A 15487-nucleotide genomic window follows, 5' to 3' on the forward strand; every position below is an offset into this window, starting at 1 on the left:
AATTGAGGATTAATCACTATGGCAACTGAAATGTGGTGACTGAAAAGGGGGAGGATGTATTCTCCCCTCAGCTTCCTGCCAGCTGTCATATTCAACCTCTGCGGCATGAATCCAGGCCAAAATATAGACTGTGACCAGCTCTAAGAAACTATATCTGTATTTTTATAAATTGGTACAAGAATCACACTATAAAAGAAGACTTAATCCCCTGAATTGGATGACAGACACTTGGCACTCTTGCCAGTGTTTGACAGGGAAATAACGGGATGCTTTGTAGTAAAACCTGGATTAATGGTAAACCCCTCTTTATGTTATTGCAGTTTGGTGTAAATGAGAGAACTAAGCATGCTGTCAGCCTAGGAAAAAACGTGCCCTTTGTATACCCAATGCAGGTTTAAGTGCTGTTCAGAATACTGTAAATACAAAAGTTGTGTTATTAAGAACTGCTTTTTATCGTATTTGTATTACATTGACATTTTGTAGATTACTTAAACAAAGGATTTCTGTTAGCTATGTTAGCCTTGGTCACAATGTATTTATATAGATTTTGGATTCAGCAGGCAAAGATAGTTGTTTACAATGACCAGACTTTTGGGAGGTAGCATTCCATTATCCTGTTCTTCCAGGATAGTGAGTGCTATTGTGTTTCAAAATAATTGTTCCCAAATGATTGGTCTGGTAATGTTGTTTCATTTAAGTTTACTGTTTTGGTATATTATGAAATTAACCCTTTAAGCATGTCTTAAAATACTGCATATGAAATATTGTAAAACGTGGTCAGAAGTTGTTCTGGTGCTATTTAATATAAGTGGGAGGGGAGTTTGAAGGCATGTATGAGGCTCCCCTAGCCTCTAATGGAACAAGCAGTTACAATAGACCTAAGTTTTAAGACTGGCTAATGGTCCTCTGTTTGATGACTGTTGATTTTATGATCAGCTTTCCAGATGTAATAAAGTTATGTCTCTTTTGAATGAGTTCATAGTATTAGCCAGGGGAAGAGGGAAAAAAGAAATTTGCTGCTAGCCTTGGACGTGTCTGCTTAGGGAAGAGACAATGAGAGGCAGATGCTAATATAGAACAGAGAGATCTGTCCTTGACTGACCTGCCAATGTGTAACTTATTAGCACTGTAGTCTCAAGCAAAAGAACAGACTTTCAGGAGTGGGGTATCAGTATGAGGTTGAACACATTAGAAAAGACAAGCTTGAAAGATGCACAGAAAGGGAGGAAAAAGAGGAACTGTGTAGCACTCTGTTGAGAACTTCAGTCTCTTCTGGAGGAGCCCAAATTACTTGTTCTTGGTAGCAAATGTTTCCTCACTGTAGTGGGTACAAATTGTGTTGGACTGTTACAGATATGTCTGTTTAAGGTATAATGATTTTTTTTTACCTGATAGAAATAAAAGGTACATAAATGTTTTTTCTTGCATAAGCTGATCTGGTGAAAATCAAAGGAATATTTGTGAACACAAGCTGATACCATATGTAGTTGTTGATAGAATCACATGACAATTTGGCGGTGGTCATCTAAGAAGTTAGAGCTAAAACTGCAGCATATGACCCTAAACCAGAGCTGTACATGCACTTCTTGTTCTTAGTGATTTTTACTGAAGTTATTACCAAATAAAGCTGGGGATTTCAGAAGTTTTCACACCACAGAACATACTAATTTGCTTTTTAGTTCTTCTTCACTAATCGTTTTTCCACCCACATGGAAAATGGCAGAGGTAACTGTTACTATCTTCATAGACTGTGTCACAGCTAGAGGCTGTGATTTGCTGCAGCACAAGGTAGACCTGTGGAATGCTTACATGTGCGCCAGCTGATAAATCCTCCCAACAGGCTGTTGTAGTAGCTGAGCAACAGAGCACTGCACACTCATACACTGCACAGACGATTTTTATCAGATATGTTTTACTTTGGGTCAAGAGGTGATGACATAAAGACAGTCATTCTTTCTGAGGAATCCTCAGCAGCTCGGGATAGATTTGGAATTGCTTATATCACAAAGGGGCTGGAATAAACCTGAGGACCTGGCGCATATGTTTTATTTCTGTTAAATAGCAAATCAAAGTAATTACTTGGAAACAAATTTAGTTCTGTGTGTCTTTTCATCTTTGAGTTCTGTGAGGGCTATCCTTGCTTTAAATATACATGGGGATGTTAAAGCAGTAAACTTCTGGTGATTGATCTGTTTGATTTTATGAAATGTTAACTGTGTCACCAGGTTGAAAACATTTCTCTCGAGCAGTTACTTCTATGAGTTGTCCTGTTGATTGCAAAAAGATGTCTATAGAATGAAGCAATGTAAAAGATTTGATGTTTCAGAGGGATTAATTTCCTCTTGGAGAAGTTTAAGGTGTTGACTTATATATAAGGTGATGTACATGTGTTTGGAGGTGCAGTTCAAAGTGGAAGGTAGGCCTTTCGAAAACCTCTTGGTAAATGTTAGAAGAAAACAGCAAGGGGGATGTCACAGTGCGTGTCTGCTATAAGCCACCAAACTAGGAAGCTTCCAAATTGCAGGATCTGGTTCTCGTTTCTAGGTGTCCTGTTTCCAGGCCGTTGAGGACCTTTGGGGTAGTGAAAGCAGGGATACACCATTTCTTTAACCCTGGCATGAGGAAGTGATGTTGTCATCTCTGGCTGTCATTTACCCCTAGCTGCCCATTGGATAGGAGAGTGGGTAAGCTTCGGGGCCACACTGGAAGTAGAAACAATGAGTGGAAACCCACTGCTCTCACCTGGGATCAAGCCCAGGTCCTTCCAGTCCTCAGTCAGTCACCCTACCAACTGAGCTATGCAGCTCCTCCTGGTTCTCATGGTGGACTTTAATTATTGGGACATTTTGTTGGGAGAGCAACACAGCAGTGCATAAGCAGTCTAGCAAGTTCATGGAGTGTTTTGGGAATAACTTTTTGATACAGATGATAGGCCAACTAGGGGACAAGCTCTTCCCTACATATTTCTCACAAACAGGGAGGAATTGGTTGAGAATGTGAAGGTGGAAGGTAGCTTGTGTGGTAGTGTCCATGATAAGACTTCAAGATCCAAAGGGAAGGAGAGAAAGGGAGTGACAGATGAAGGATACCAGACTTCAGGAAAGCTGACTTGAACAAATTCAGGGACCTGGTGGGTAGGATCCCCTAGGAGGAAATTCTGAAGGGAAAAATCGTTCAGGAGAGCTAGCTGGACTTTAAAGAAACCCTCTTAAGGGCACAAGAGCAAGTTATTCCAATGAAGTGGAAGAATGGAAGTTACAACAGGAGACCAGCCTGGCTAGACAGCAATCTCTTTAATGAGTTGAAACTCAAAAAAGAATCCCTTTACAGGGGCAGGCAAGGAGAAAATTAGGAAGACGAGGGCATGATTTGAGATGCAGTTAGCTGGGGGCATAAAAGGCAATAAAAAGGGGATTCTACAAGTATGTCAAAAGTAAGAGGAAGAACAGAGAAACCATACATTTCTTACGAAATGTGGAAGGCAATCTAATTACGGACAGTGAAGGGAAGGCTGAAGTTTAACGCCTTTTTTACTTTAGTCTTCATAAGCAGGGGCAACCAGATTGGAAGTGCAGCTGTCAGCCAAGATGAGGAAAAAGACAAACAGCTTAGAGTAATGACAGATCAGGTTAGGGATTACTTAGACAAGCTAGATGTTTTCAAGTAGGCAGGGCAGGACAGGATGTACCTGAGGGTACTGAGGGAATTAGCTAATGTAATTTTGGAATCATTGGCTATCCTTTTTAAGAACTTATGGAGGTTGGATGAGGTCCCAGATAACTGGAAAAGGACAAATATAGTACCTATTTTATGAAGGCGAAGAAGGAGGATCTGGGAAACTACAGACCAGTCAGCCTGACCTCTATGTTTGGAAAGATCATGGATCAACAAGTCTGTTTTGAAGCACCTAGAGAAAAACAAAGTGATCAGGAACAGTCGGCATGGATTCACCAAGAGCAAGTCATGCCTGACCAACCTGATTTCCTTCTTTGATAGGGTGACAAGCTCTGTAGATGGGCGGAAAGCAGTGGATGTGATGCACCTTGACTTCAGCAGTTCTTTTAACTCCGTCTCTTACAACAGTCTCGTTAACAAGCCAGGGAAAATACAGACTAGGCAAAAGTACTGTAAAATAATTGGTTGGACTATGATACTCGGTGAGTAGTCATCAATGGCTCAATGTCTAGTTTGGAGAAGGTATAAAGTAGGGTTTGCCAGGGGTAAGTCATGTGTCTGGTATTATTTAATATCTTCATTAATGACTTGGACAATGGGATTGAGGGCACGTTTAGCAAATTTGCAGATGACACCAAGTTGGGTGGAGTTGCAGACACTTGAAGGGGTAGGGCTTAGGATCCAGAATGTCCTGGATAGATTGAAGGCATGGTCCATGTTAATCAGATGGGATTCAACAAGGGATGGAGGATGAACCTTGGGTACAATTATGTGGAAGTGCCCAGAATGGGGGAAATTATATTTTTAAAGAAAATTCAAGTCCTTTAGGGAGGTGGCATAAAGAATTGTTTCACGATTAGGAACTAGCTAGAAAAGCCAAATACAGGCTCCCATTCACTTTTTATAAGGTCTTTTTACTGTAGCAACTACAGGCTGCAGCAGTGATTTTTGTACTCATTTTTGTATTGGAAAAACTGAATTTGGGATTCTCCTGGTTTCCCTATGCACTCAGGAGAGGAGACCAAAAACAGTGGAGTCTCTCAGGCAAAAAGGGAGTTCACCAGATTAAGATAGCCCGACAACTCTATCATGGGTAAGGAGAGAGCTGAATGGCATCCTACAAATGTTACCTGAATAACATGTAAAGCCAGTCCTGTTTGGAGGTCAGTAGTGTCATTTGCAGAGAGTAAGGATGTGAAAGTGAGTTTTCCTTTAGAGGCAGACATGGGTCATTGAAAATAATTATTGTAGGTTTGTTCTTACTTTTAAAAAGTTCAAAATGCTATGCAATCAGAGATCATTTAGTTGATCACATATTGCAGAGATTTCTGAGTTTCAGGACTGAAGAGACACAGCACATTTAGCTTTACACTTAAATTGCAAAACATGTATCTTGTACTTTATTATTAGGTTGTGTCTTCTCACCTTCTTACTCCTGAAAGTATCTATAGATGTAGTAGTAGAGTGCAGATCGCACTTGAAATATGAAGATGCTGCCTATTTTGTTGAACTCTTGACTATTGCCTTCATGTAACTTTGGACTATGACCTGAAGAAAGCAAATGCAAAGTAAACATACTTTTTCCAAACACCAATATCTTGCCTATGATTTTGAGAAGAAAAGGCATCACAAAAAAATGAAGAATAAATGGAGAAAAGTATCGTTTGTAACCAGGAAGATAGAAATGGTGGTTGCATATTCATTTTGAAAATTGTGTAAAGTAAATGAAATTTGAGGAGGTAAAAATAAACACTTTCTTGAGATATTTTTGATCAGTAACAGCCTAAAGGTTGCTACGTACTTAAAAATACTATTCCCTCCCCATGCACAAATTGGATAATATCCACCTTCTTTCCTTATGCACAATAAAGGAAGTTTTCCTTTACAGTTAGTGCAATTGTGCAGTCACAGCAGAGAGACAGAGAAACAAATGGAAGATGGTCTGATGACATTTCCATCTACTCCTTTTTCCACTTTGAGCTGGGGTTTCCCCAGTTCCACTTTATGATGCTTGCAGCAGCTTTTCATAGTTTCTTAGCCTTAATCTTTATCCTTTCCACCATATATAATTTACTTAATTAAGTGAATATTATCATTTGCAAAGTCATTGATTAGTACTGAAAGACCTTCATGTGTCGCATTGGACCCATCATTTATAAGGTTCTTAAAAAAACAATTAATGTTTACTCATTAGCCTAGATTTTCCTCTGGTAGAGGGGAAAACTGACATATGCTCTCAATTGAATCAAATAATAAGTGTCATTTGCAAGTAAATAACACTTTGCTTTGGATACAAGGAAAAACTTTGCCAATAACTAGACCTTGTTTCAAATACATTGTTTGGAAGGGAGAATAAGAGTGAAGAGTAAGAATAAATTGTAGGCTTTCCGATTATTTGGAATAGGTGCGGTGAATTTGTTAGAAGACCAATAAACCTGCTATCAGCTATGCAATTAAAACTGACATGTCTTTCTTATTGAGAAGAAGGATTTCTTAACATGGTCCCATGCACTGCAAATACACATTACTTTCTCTAAAAATAAACCAGACTCACTGACCCATCGGAATCCTGTCAGTTTTGCACCTCAGTGACTTTTTTTTGAAAAGTGGTTGAGCAATACAAAATAAATTAATTTAAGATATTTAATTTGAAAATGTGATATATAGTGCTTGGGGTTTGGAGTTTGACATAGAAATATCATATCTCTTTATGAAGATATAATGATTGGCCAAAATTTGAAGGGTGGGTGTGTTTCCATATTATGTCATGGGTTGCATTTCAGCATATGTCACTTACTAACATCTGTGTTTAAAAATTCTAAATATGTCTTTAAAAATACATTGGGAGAAAATGGATTACTACGTTGTTTTATATCTAGGTAGTGGTTGAAATCACAATCCTAAGAAAAAGAATTAACCTTAGTTGCGTAGTTATTTGGGTTAAAGCCTGTGAGGCTCCCCTGTTCTTGGACTACTGCTGAGTAGGATTTTGTGACTAGTGCTTGCCCAGCAAAAGCACATATAGACCCTGCCTTGCCATTACATAACCTCCTGCACTTACTCGGTAGGATTGTAAACTGTGTGTAAGTGCCAAAAATTCCACATAAGTGGCTGAAAAACTGCTATGTGGGCATGGGAGTAAAGTTATACTTTGTTCAAAATGTTCCAATAAGTTTTCAGTTACTTTGACTTCAATCCTTTAACTGCGTGGAAAAATGATTCATGAAAGTAAAAAATGGTCAGAGAATTTTTAGAATTCACTGAAATGATGCATGGAGTATTTTTTTTTTTTTTTTTTTTTTTTTTACTTACCTCTATGTAGAACTACCTTTAGGAACTACTTTTTTATTTTAGACCCTAATCAAAGATTCATTTAGGTCAACAGACTTTGGTCCAATTCTTAAGAGAACATGGAGGGGAAATATCAAGGAAAGCTGCTCTAAACCTCTGTTCTTGTACAAAGTTCCCATGTTGGTAATTTTTTGAAAGGTCTTAGATGTTCGAGTTTGCGCTTGGATTAGAATTTGACAAAGTTTATATTTTGTGAAAATGTTCAAAGTATGCCAGTAGTTGTGTGCAAGTGTAAGTTGTAGTGGTTTGTTTAACCAATTGACTTTTTTTTCCATAAATCTGAATTGTGAGAGTCAAAGATAATGCATCGTTTCTTTCGGTAGTGCCTTAGGCCTGGAGTGATTTGAGAGCCTTTCAGGGGTGCCATGGGGTGCCATGCAGTGTTATCAGTCTTAAGTGTGCAAACATGATTCGTAAGACAAACACAGAGATTTCAAATAGGAATCTATGGTGCTAAAAGCATTCTAACCTGTTATGGTCTATTTGACTTTGCGACAGAAGAAACTGCTTTGTTATCTTTTTGTAGTCAAAAATCAAATGAAAACTAAGAGCATGCCTTTTTCCAAGGGGTTCTTTGAGTTTGCTGAGGGGTGCCTTGGCTTCATCAAGGTGTGTCTCAAGTCTAAAAAGGTTTCGAACCACTGCTTTAGGCTTTCACTAGCATTAGCTCTTCAGGGAAATTCTGTTTATAGTAGTTTTCCTACTTCCAGACATAAGCTCTAAACCAGTTAATATGGGCAAAAAAAAAGAGTTTGTTAACAAACTTCTGTAAACACACTTAGAAGTCTTTGTCCTCTTAGAATTATAGATGCTATTTCTAAGAGTTTATTTACAATGAGCAGTATGTTTTTACAGTAATTCTGGTTCTTTGCAAAGACAAGCAAGTTTATGACTCTCAGTACATTTACAACATTTGGCTTTTTCCCAAAACCAAAAAAAAACGGTTTTTAATCTTTTATGTTTAAACAGATGTGTAAACCAAAGCATTGCTGTCTCATACTTCAGTGTTTTTAAAGAAAGAGGTGAATGGCTGGATTTTCATTGTTTTTTAAATACTTTTAGGGAAAACACTAACATGCTGTACAGCAGTGGTGGCCTACCTTTGGCATGAGTGCCACAAATGGTATGGGCAGCCTGAGTACATGGCAAACAGCAAATTGGGAGTGGGGGGAACGCAGAACAGTGGCAAATAGGTCAGGAAAAGAGCACTGAGTTGGAGAGTAGGAGGGTAATTTCTGGTAGTCCTGCCAAAAAGATTGGCCCTCATTGCTCTACACTATCTAGAGTAACATTAGTTAAATGATGAAAGTTTTTTATGACTTGATTCCCTGAGACAAAGTATAGCCAATACAGGTCATTATCACAGTGCAGTCTTATGCTACAGATATTTCAGAATACAGCCCATCAGAATAAGCCATCATTCTCATTTCTATTAACATTTGGTTACTAATTTGTAAGGTAAAATTCTATTATACCCATATATAATACAGAAACAATCTTTCTTAATTCACAAATTGAATAGGATATTTATAAAATATTATTTTAAGAATAAAATGTATAATATTTGCTAATAAGTTTCAGTCTGCGAATCTCATTAGAAGGACCTGGTGTACATTGTGATTTCACGTTTTTCTTGAAAACCACAGAATTAAGTGATTTTCACAAAGAATGTGACTTGAGTGTGCTCCAAGCAGCAGGAAGGGGAGAAGCTGGTGCCATGGAATGGGGTGGGAAGAGGTCTGCCCCTGGGCAGCGCCCCCACACACAGCCTCTGGACTGGGCAGCAGCTGCAACGTACTGTGGAAGGAGCGGGGCAGCGGCTCCTGCATTGTGTGGAGGGGCATTGGCGCGGGCCTCCACAGTGTGCGGGTGCTCATCTGCAGGTTTGCTCTCGGACATGACTGCCTCTCTCTGTGCATCTGCAGCAGGCAGGGCTGGGGGCTTATCGCTCCTGGGGTCTCCTGGAGTCTTCTGCAGCTGCCTCCTCCCAAACAGGCTGGAGCCCCTGAGAAGGTTTCACCATTTTTTCCCTTGCTCCCTCCCTTGCCTCTGTACTATGTCAGAGCCAAAGGGAGATCTTCACGCTTGACCTTTGCCCTTAAAAGTCCATGTGGCAGCCTGCTGAGCTGTGGCTGTTCTGGTTTATGCAGAGCCCCTCCCGCCCCTTCCCTTTCATCCCCTTGCGGCACAAGGGCCCAGGTTGTGGCAGTGAGAGCAGCTGGGAAAGATGCTGGGGGGGTGGGGCACCATTATCTGAATGTGAAAATGGGCCCCTGCCATGATCAGGCCATGATATTAGTGAGCTGGGCCCGTGATTTAAACCAGGCCTTACTCATTAAATTCCTGTTCGCAGCTAGAGGCCTTTCGACTTATCAAAGTCTTGACTTCAGTTTTTGTGTAGTCTGTGTAAGATTGCAGTGCAACATTAATGTTTGGAGTTGTGCATTAATCTTACCAAAGTACAGATTTGTATTTTTTGATATTTTAATTTATCTTTACTGTTACAGTCTCCCTCTCTCTGTTATTTGAGGGGTTACTTGCCATGGTAATGTATTGAGAACAGATACAAGATCTCACGATCTGCAAACTTTGTGAACAGCCCACTGAAATCAAGAAATGGACCTGATGAAACAGAAATTGAATAGGAGAAATACTGAAGTGGCAGATTAGCATGTTAACTGTGCTTTTTGATTTTTTTTTTTATCTGTTCAACAACAGGAGGGAGTTCATGGCATGACTGGAAAGTTGATGTTTCTACTTTTTCCCATAAATATTTAAATCCCAGTGTTCATTTCTGATTGGTCCCTTCACTTCTTTTTCCACTGCTACTGTATTCTCCAAGTACACTACTCAATTATTAAAATGTAATTTCCCAAGATCCCCTGCACTGTACTTCGGGAGGGGACTATTCAAAAATATAAATTAAGAGATTTTATGACGGATTAGCCTAAATACCTAAATAGAGTGAAAGGATCTGTTTAGGAAATTGGCTATGCTGATGCATAATTAGTTAAATTTACAAAATATATTGTTGTAGAGTAACTAAAATGTTGGGTGACTATTTCAGTTATAACCTTACTTAATCTCATGTCCATAGGAATCAGACCACTTTGTACACCTACTCTTCTTCAGTATGATCTCTGTTAACATAATATTTAATGTGCAGCCTTATTATTATTCCCTTTCAGGTATGCATTAAGGTTGTTGGGAAGTGTCCTATTAGTAATAGTATTTGTTCACATAAAGCTATCAAAATATGGAAGCAAGATAGCAGGATTATAGCTGAACTATCAGCCTTAACTTTCTTTATATTTTTTGAGTTGCTTCCTTTAGCAGTCAAGGTTCTTTGGGTGAATCTGATATCTTTTATTAGATGGGGGGGTGCAAAATGCGTCCCGTGGGCCACCAAGCCATTCTATCCGGCCCGTGGGGCCCCTAAAAAATTTAGAAAATTAATATTTATCTGCCCCTGGCTGCCTGTCATGTGGCCTCGATGGCTTGACAAAACTCAGTAAGTGGCCGTCCACCCAAAATAATTGCCCGTCCCTGTATTAGACCAACTTAAATAGCTGGAAAAAATTCACCCAAAAAAGATTCCCCCGAAGGATCTTGTTTGCCTGTGTCCTTAGACCAACAGAGCTACACCTATACTTCCTTTAGCAGTGGCATTTTTATCTATTGGCTGTCACCTGTAGAATATGCTAGCAGCTATAAAGTTGAAGTGGTCTTGTTTGGCTCAGGCGGGTCTGCGGTGCCGCACACTGCGCATTCAGGCATTTCCTGGGCCGCAACCTTGCAGCATGGAGGGAGTGGTGGTTATGACAACTGGAGATAGAGGTCAAAAACCCCCAGAAAAAAAGCAGGACGTCACATGTGCACCACCCAAAACCAGAGCCTGGCCGGCTGGAGCCACACTTCAGCTGCCTGGCCAGTCACCAAGCTACAGAAGTGACATGGCTGCAGATTCCCTGACCCTAGGGCTTTAGGTAAGGCTATTGGAGCCAGCACAGTTGCTGGCCCCAGCCTCTCCTGCCGCACCTGAGGTAAACTGCCGTGCACCACAGGGCGCATGGCATGGGCATTCCCTAGGGACAACTAGTAGCAGCCCAAGGTGTCTCGCTGCTAGTTGTCCCTGTGGAACCAAACGTCTGCACTCGTCTGGATGCAACCTGTGAGTGCAGTTTTTTAAAACACTTCAACTGAAAGCAGTGTTCACAGAAGATGATGGGGGGGAATTAAATATTATATATCAAGCATCTGTACTTCATAAACTGTTGTGTGTGTGAAAAGTTTTCTTGCTTTTTGGTCTAAAGTAATTGAGAATTCTGCATAAGGCATGGGGGGCGTGTAACATATAGAACACAAACGCACTACTAAGAAACTAAATGTGAATACAGATGGTTTGTGTAAGTGCTAAATGAGGCAAGAAAGGAGTGATGTATTTATTGAGACAATAACCTATTCATATGTGGAATATTTTGTTTTTACATTGCTCTAGGGTCTGGATGATGTAACTGAGTTTAGGGAGCCCTATAGTGCTAAGCTAATGTATTTGGGCCCTAATCCTGTAGTATCTGAGAACCTCCCAATCTTTTAAATAATGTATGCTACAACAGATTGTACCCGTCTGGCAGCGAGATTTGTAGAAGGACGGGCTATCAGGTGTTGAAGTACTGCAGTACCAGAAATAGACTAAAATTTAACTGTATTAATGAAAAAAACTTCAGGAGTTCATTTCTGATGAAAGACCAATACTCCTTTGTTTTCCCTGTTTTAAGGATGGGGGCAGGAGGCACAGAAAGATAAATTGACTTGTTGAGAATTGCACGCAAAGTTTTATAACAAAATGGGGAATTGATCCGTGGTCTCTTGAGTCCCAAGTGACTGTTTTAATCGCTGAACCATGACTAAGGGTGATAAAGAAGTGCACCTTTTTTTTTCAAAATTTGGCTGCTGGAAATTGGGGGTGTGTAGTATAAGCAAGGGAATATAGTAATAGTCATTTTTGCCTCTACTAGGGGAAAGCATAAGTAATGCTGCTCAGGGAGCAGGACAAGGGGCATGCTGGATTTCCTAGCTTGCTGGCTGTGGACACTTACTCTCACCGCCTGCCCTGTCCTCCCCAAGCAGAAGCTTTCTGCAGAAGCTGCTACTTGGTTACTTACAGCTCCTGGCCAGTATTTTCAGAGAAAGATCTTTTTTCCTTCATTCTGCCTTTCAGAAACAAGGTGTGTAACATATTCAGAGGCACATTATGAAAGAAAACAGAGTAATACTAACTGAGCTGCTGAACCATGACAGAGTAAATCTGTTCTTTGAAATACAAAAGAAAGGTTTGGTGTTTTTCTCTCTTGTGTTTCTGTTAGGAAGATGAAGAAAGCCCAGAAGAAAATCCAAAAGAAGCCACATCGGTGAAGAAGAGCACTGAGAGAGGGCAGCAGAGAAGGCAACAGATGGCTGACAAGCAGTTTCACCTCTGTATTACACATCCCATCATTCAGAAAAAGAAAAAGCTACACAGAGTAGGTTCAACCACCTTCTTGATTGGAAAGACCCCGACAGGAATCCGCAGGTGAGTTGCTGGGCGAGGGGAGTGGCAAGACTGAAGTAAGAATCCTCAGGTTTCAAAGAGTTTTTCTTCAGGCAATTAAATTAATTTTTCCTTTTGTCATAAACTTCAGGCATAAACATGAAATACTGGTGGCTTCCTATGACAAGAGAAGAATTTAGCTCACATTATACACAGAGTATTAGAATTGATTAATGAACTTAAATGAACCCACAAATTGTTTCAGCATGTTGAATCAGTATGACATGTTTTACATAGCTACAGATATTATCACACCAGGATTCATGGTGTATATGTGCCCTACACAGAACTACAAGCTAGTATTAAATTGTATAAAAATGAGAAATGTTGCAGGTTGGACTTTAGACTGGCTACTTCTCATCACTTACAGCTGAAAGATTGTATAGAGAACTCGACTTTTTTTTTGAGTGTAGGGCTCATTATTTTCTAAAACATATTTCCCCTCTACTGCTTTTTCTCGAGGCTGTGGGGAAAAAAGACCAACTTACCTATTCTTTCTTGCTCCCTGATTTTCACTACTGGTTGTTACAACAATAAAAGCGCTTAAATTCCAGTAGTCTAGAGATAGTGGTACATTGTTCCAGGCGACAAGAACAGCAGAAGAGAAAGTTCTGTTACAATAGTTAGGTATTACACAGGCACAGAAACGAAGAAATTTTTTCTAGCCAGTCAAGATGCTGAGAGAGTGACTTTGTAAAATCAGCTGAAGCAAGACCATACAGGCTTTTTAAAAAATAGCACTAATACCAAGTAGTGTTACCAAATAGAGGGGGACATAACAATCCTGCTGCCTTCTACTTGAAAGAAGTCATGCAGTAAAATTCTGCAAACACTGAAATCTGGAGAGTTGACATTTGGAAAGGTGAAAGGCCGATGCATAGAGGAATATGTATAAACAGATGCATGGCTTTGGATATTTAAAGTGCTGGCAGTTAAGTTCTTTTTGAACAAAAGACTGGATGACGATCCACATTAACAACTGGGTAAATTATCTGTGTTGTGGTTAAAATATATGTTGTGCTGATCTGATATTGGAATGTTGGCATAAATTACTATACACTCTTTCCAGAATAGCTTGAAACTGAGCCAGTTCAATTTGCTTATCTATTCTGTAGCTTTGTACTGTTGATTTTTAATATAACTTAACTATCAGGTAAGTTTAAGTTACATGGAAAAAGTGCTGTGTATATATAGCACTTGGAAGTTAAAGTATACATTTAAGACAGCATTTTTAATCCTTTTCTTCTCTAAAAGTATTAATTGGGTACTTTGTGTACCGTGTGGGTTGTTAATCATGGCAAAATGCTTTTTAGAGGGCAAAAATGAACTATAAGGAGCAATTTCACTTTACATAGGCTAGCAGGAAAATGCTGGAATCTTTAGAGAACAACTTATAAGAGTTTTCTATCCGAAGGAGAGAACTGTAAGATTATAGTTTAGGTCACTTGTTTTGTCAAGAAAAAGGAAGCTTTTTTGAATCTTCCTGGATAGTAGTACCTTATGTGGGGTAAAATAAGATGTCAGTGTCAAGCCTTCATAGTCCTGAACTATTTATACTCTTAAAAACTAATTTCAAAGCCTTATATCAGTGGTTCTGAAACTTTTTTCCCCACAGACAACTTGAAAATTGCTGAGGGTCTCAGCAGACCATTAATAAACTTTTTTTTGTTCTACAAATCAAAGCACGCAGCTCATATTTTAATATCAGTAGTCTTACCGTACAAGTACAGATATTCTCACTTGTTCCTCAGCCTTTCTGCGGACCACCTGAATGGAGCTCGCGGACCAGTGGTGGTCTGTGGACCACAGTTTGAGAACCTCTGCCTTACATGGTTTCAGACATGATTAATAAAATAATCTTTTTTCATGTGAAATGAGAGCGGGAGCCTCTTGTTAGCCCCTGTATTTTAACAAGCTCCTGAATTCTGTGACTGAGCATTCTAATGAAGTTTAAAGTGAATAATCCTCAGGAAGAAAGCAGGTGTTTGTAGACGGGATATTTGAGATGCTGCAGCTAAATGCAGAAACTGCTAGGCTTTGATGTAATAGAGGCCTAACATGGAGAGGCCAGGGATAAAAACAGGCCTCTTGTTTGCATGTAGGCCTTTATTACTAAGCCAGTTGAATTTTGCAGGAAATCTCTAGTTAAAACTGAACATCGGTATGTTTGGGACTAGAGGCACAATCTGGAGCAATCAGTGTTTGATTATGTACATTTTAAATGTTTGTAGATCTGAACCTTTTAAAGTTATCCCAAAGTGATTTGAATGGCAACGAGTTATATATGGGTAGCCAGAAGCTCAGCTGTGAGACTCGCATAGTTTAGTGCATTAGAAAGTGTTGTGTAGTGTGCAAGTGTTTTTTGTAGTTGTTTTTTTTTTTACTGAGGTTTAATAGTAAGCCTAGCTTACTGATAAACTTAGCCATTGTTTAAAACATCAGGGAACTCTTAACTTCAGCGTGAATAACTACTGAAGTGACCTGAGGTCCTAGACAGATGTAACATTTCAGGCACTTCAAATTCTACTCCATGTTGAAACGCTGGAGCCACAGACAGACATACAACCCCTGCCAGAGTACTTCAGTCTCTGTGAGGTATACAAAGAATCATTTGGAAGTACTTTCTAATGGATGCTGTTTGAGTTGTCATTTTTGGAGCCCTTCAGAGAGCATGTATGTCTGTCTACTTGCTCTTTGAAGCACTTCAAAGGCATGTGAAGTGCTTCAAATGCCTTGGTTTTAATGATTATTCAGAATGATGGCACTCTGGCTTTATTTTTGCACTTGCCTAGAATCATACTGCAGTATCAGTATTGAATATTTAGTTCTGTTTTATTTGTAGCATTTTCCAGGCCTGACTTAAGGAAATTA

At 39.5% G+C, this 15487-nt stretch overlaps 1 protein-coding gene across 4 annotated transcripts in view; it reads left to right on the forward strand.

Annotated features, from left to right (window-relative positions):
* ERCC6L2 (ERCC excision repair 6 like 2) overlaps nt 1-15487 on the forward strand; it is a 95588-nt gene that overhangs the window by 74186 nt on the left and 5915 nt on the right. For 3 of the 4 annotated variants that reach the window (XM_019555044.1, XM_019555046.1, XM_019555045.1), the window contains one exon: nt 12393-12598. In XM_019555044.1, coding sequence (XP_019410589.1) covers nt 12393-12598 — 206 coding nt within the window. Of the gene's footprint in view, nt 1-12392; nt 12599-12707; nt 12821-15487 lie in introns of those variants that run through there. The other variant, XM_019555047.1, reaches the window with a different exon arrangement.

This window comes from Crocodylus porosus, unplaced genomic scaffold, assembly GCF_001723895.1.
Source record: "Crocodylus porosus isolate Cpor-Errol unplaced genomic scaffold, CroPor_comp1, whole genome shotgun sequence".
NCBI lineage: Eukaryota > Metazoa > Chordata > Crocodylia > Crocodylidae > Crocodylus > Crocodylus porosus.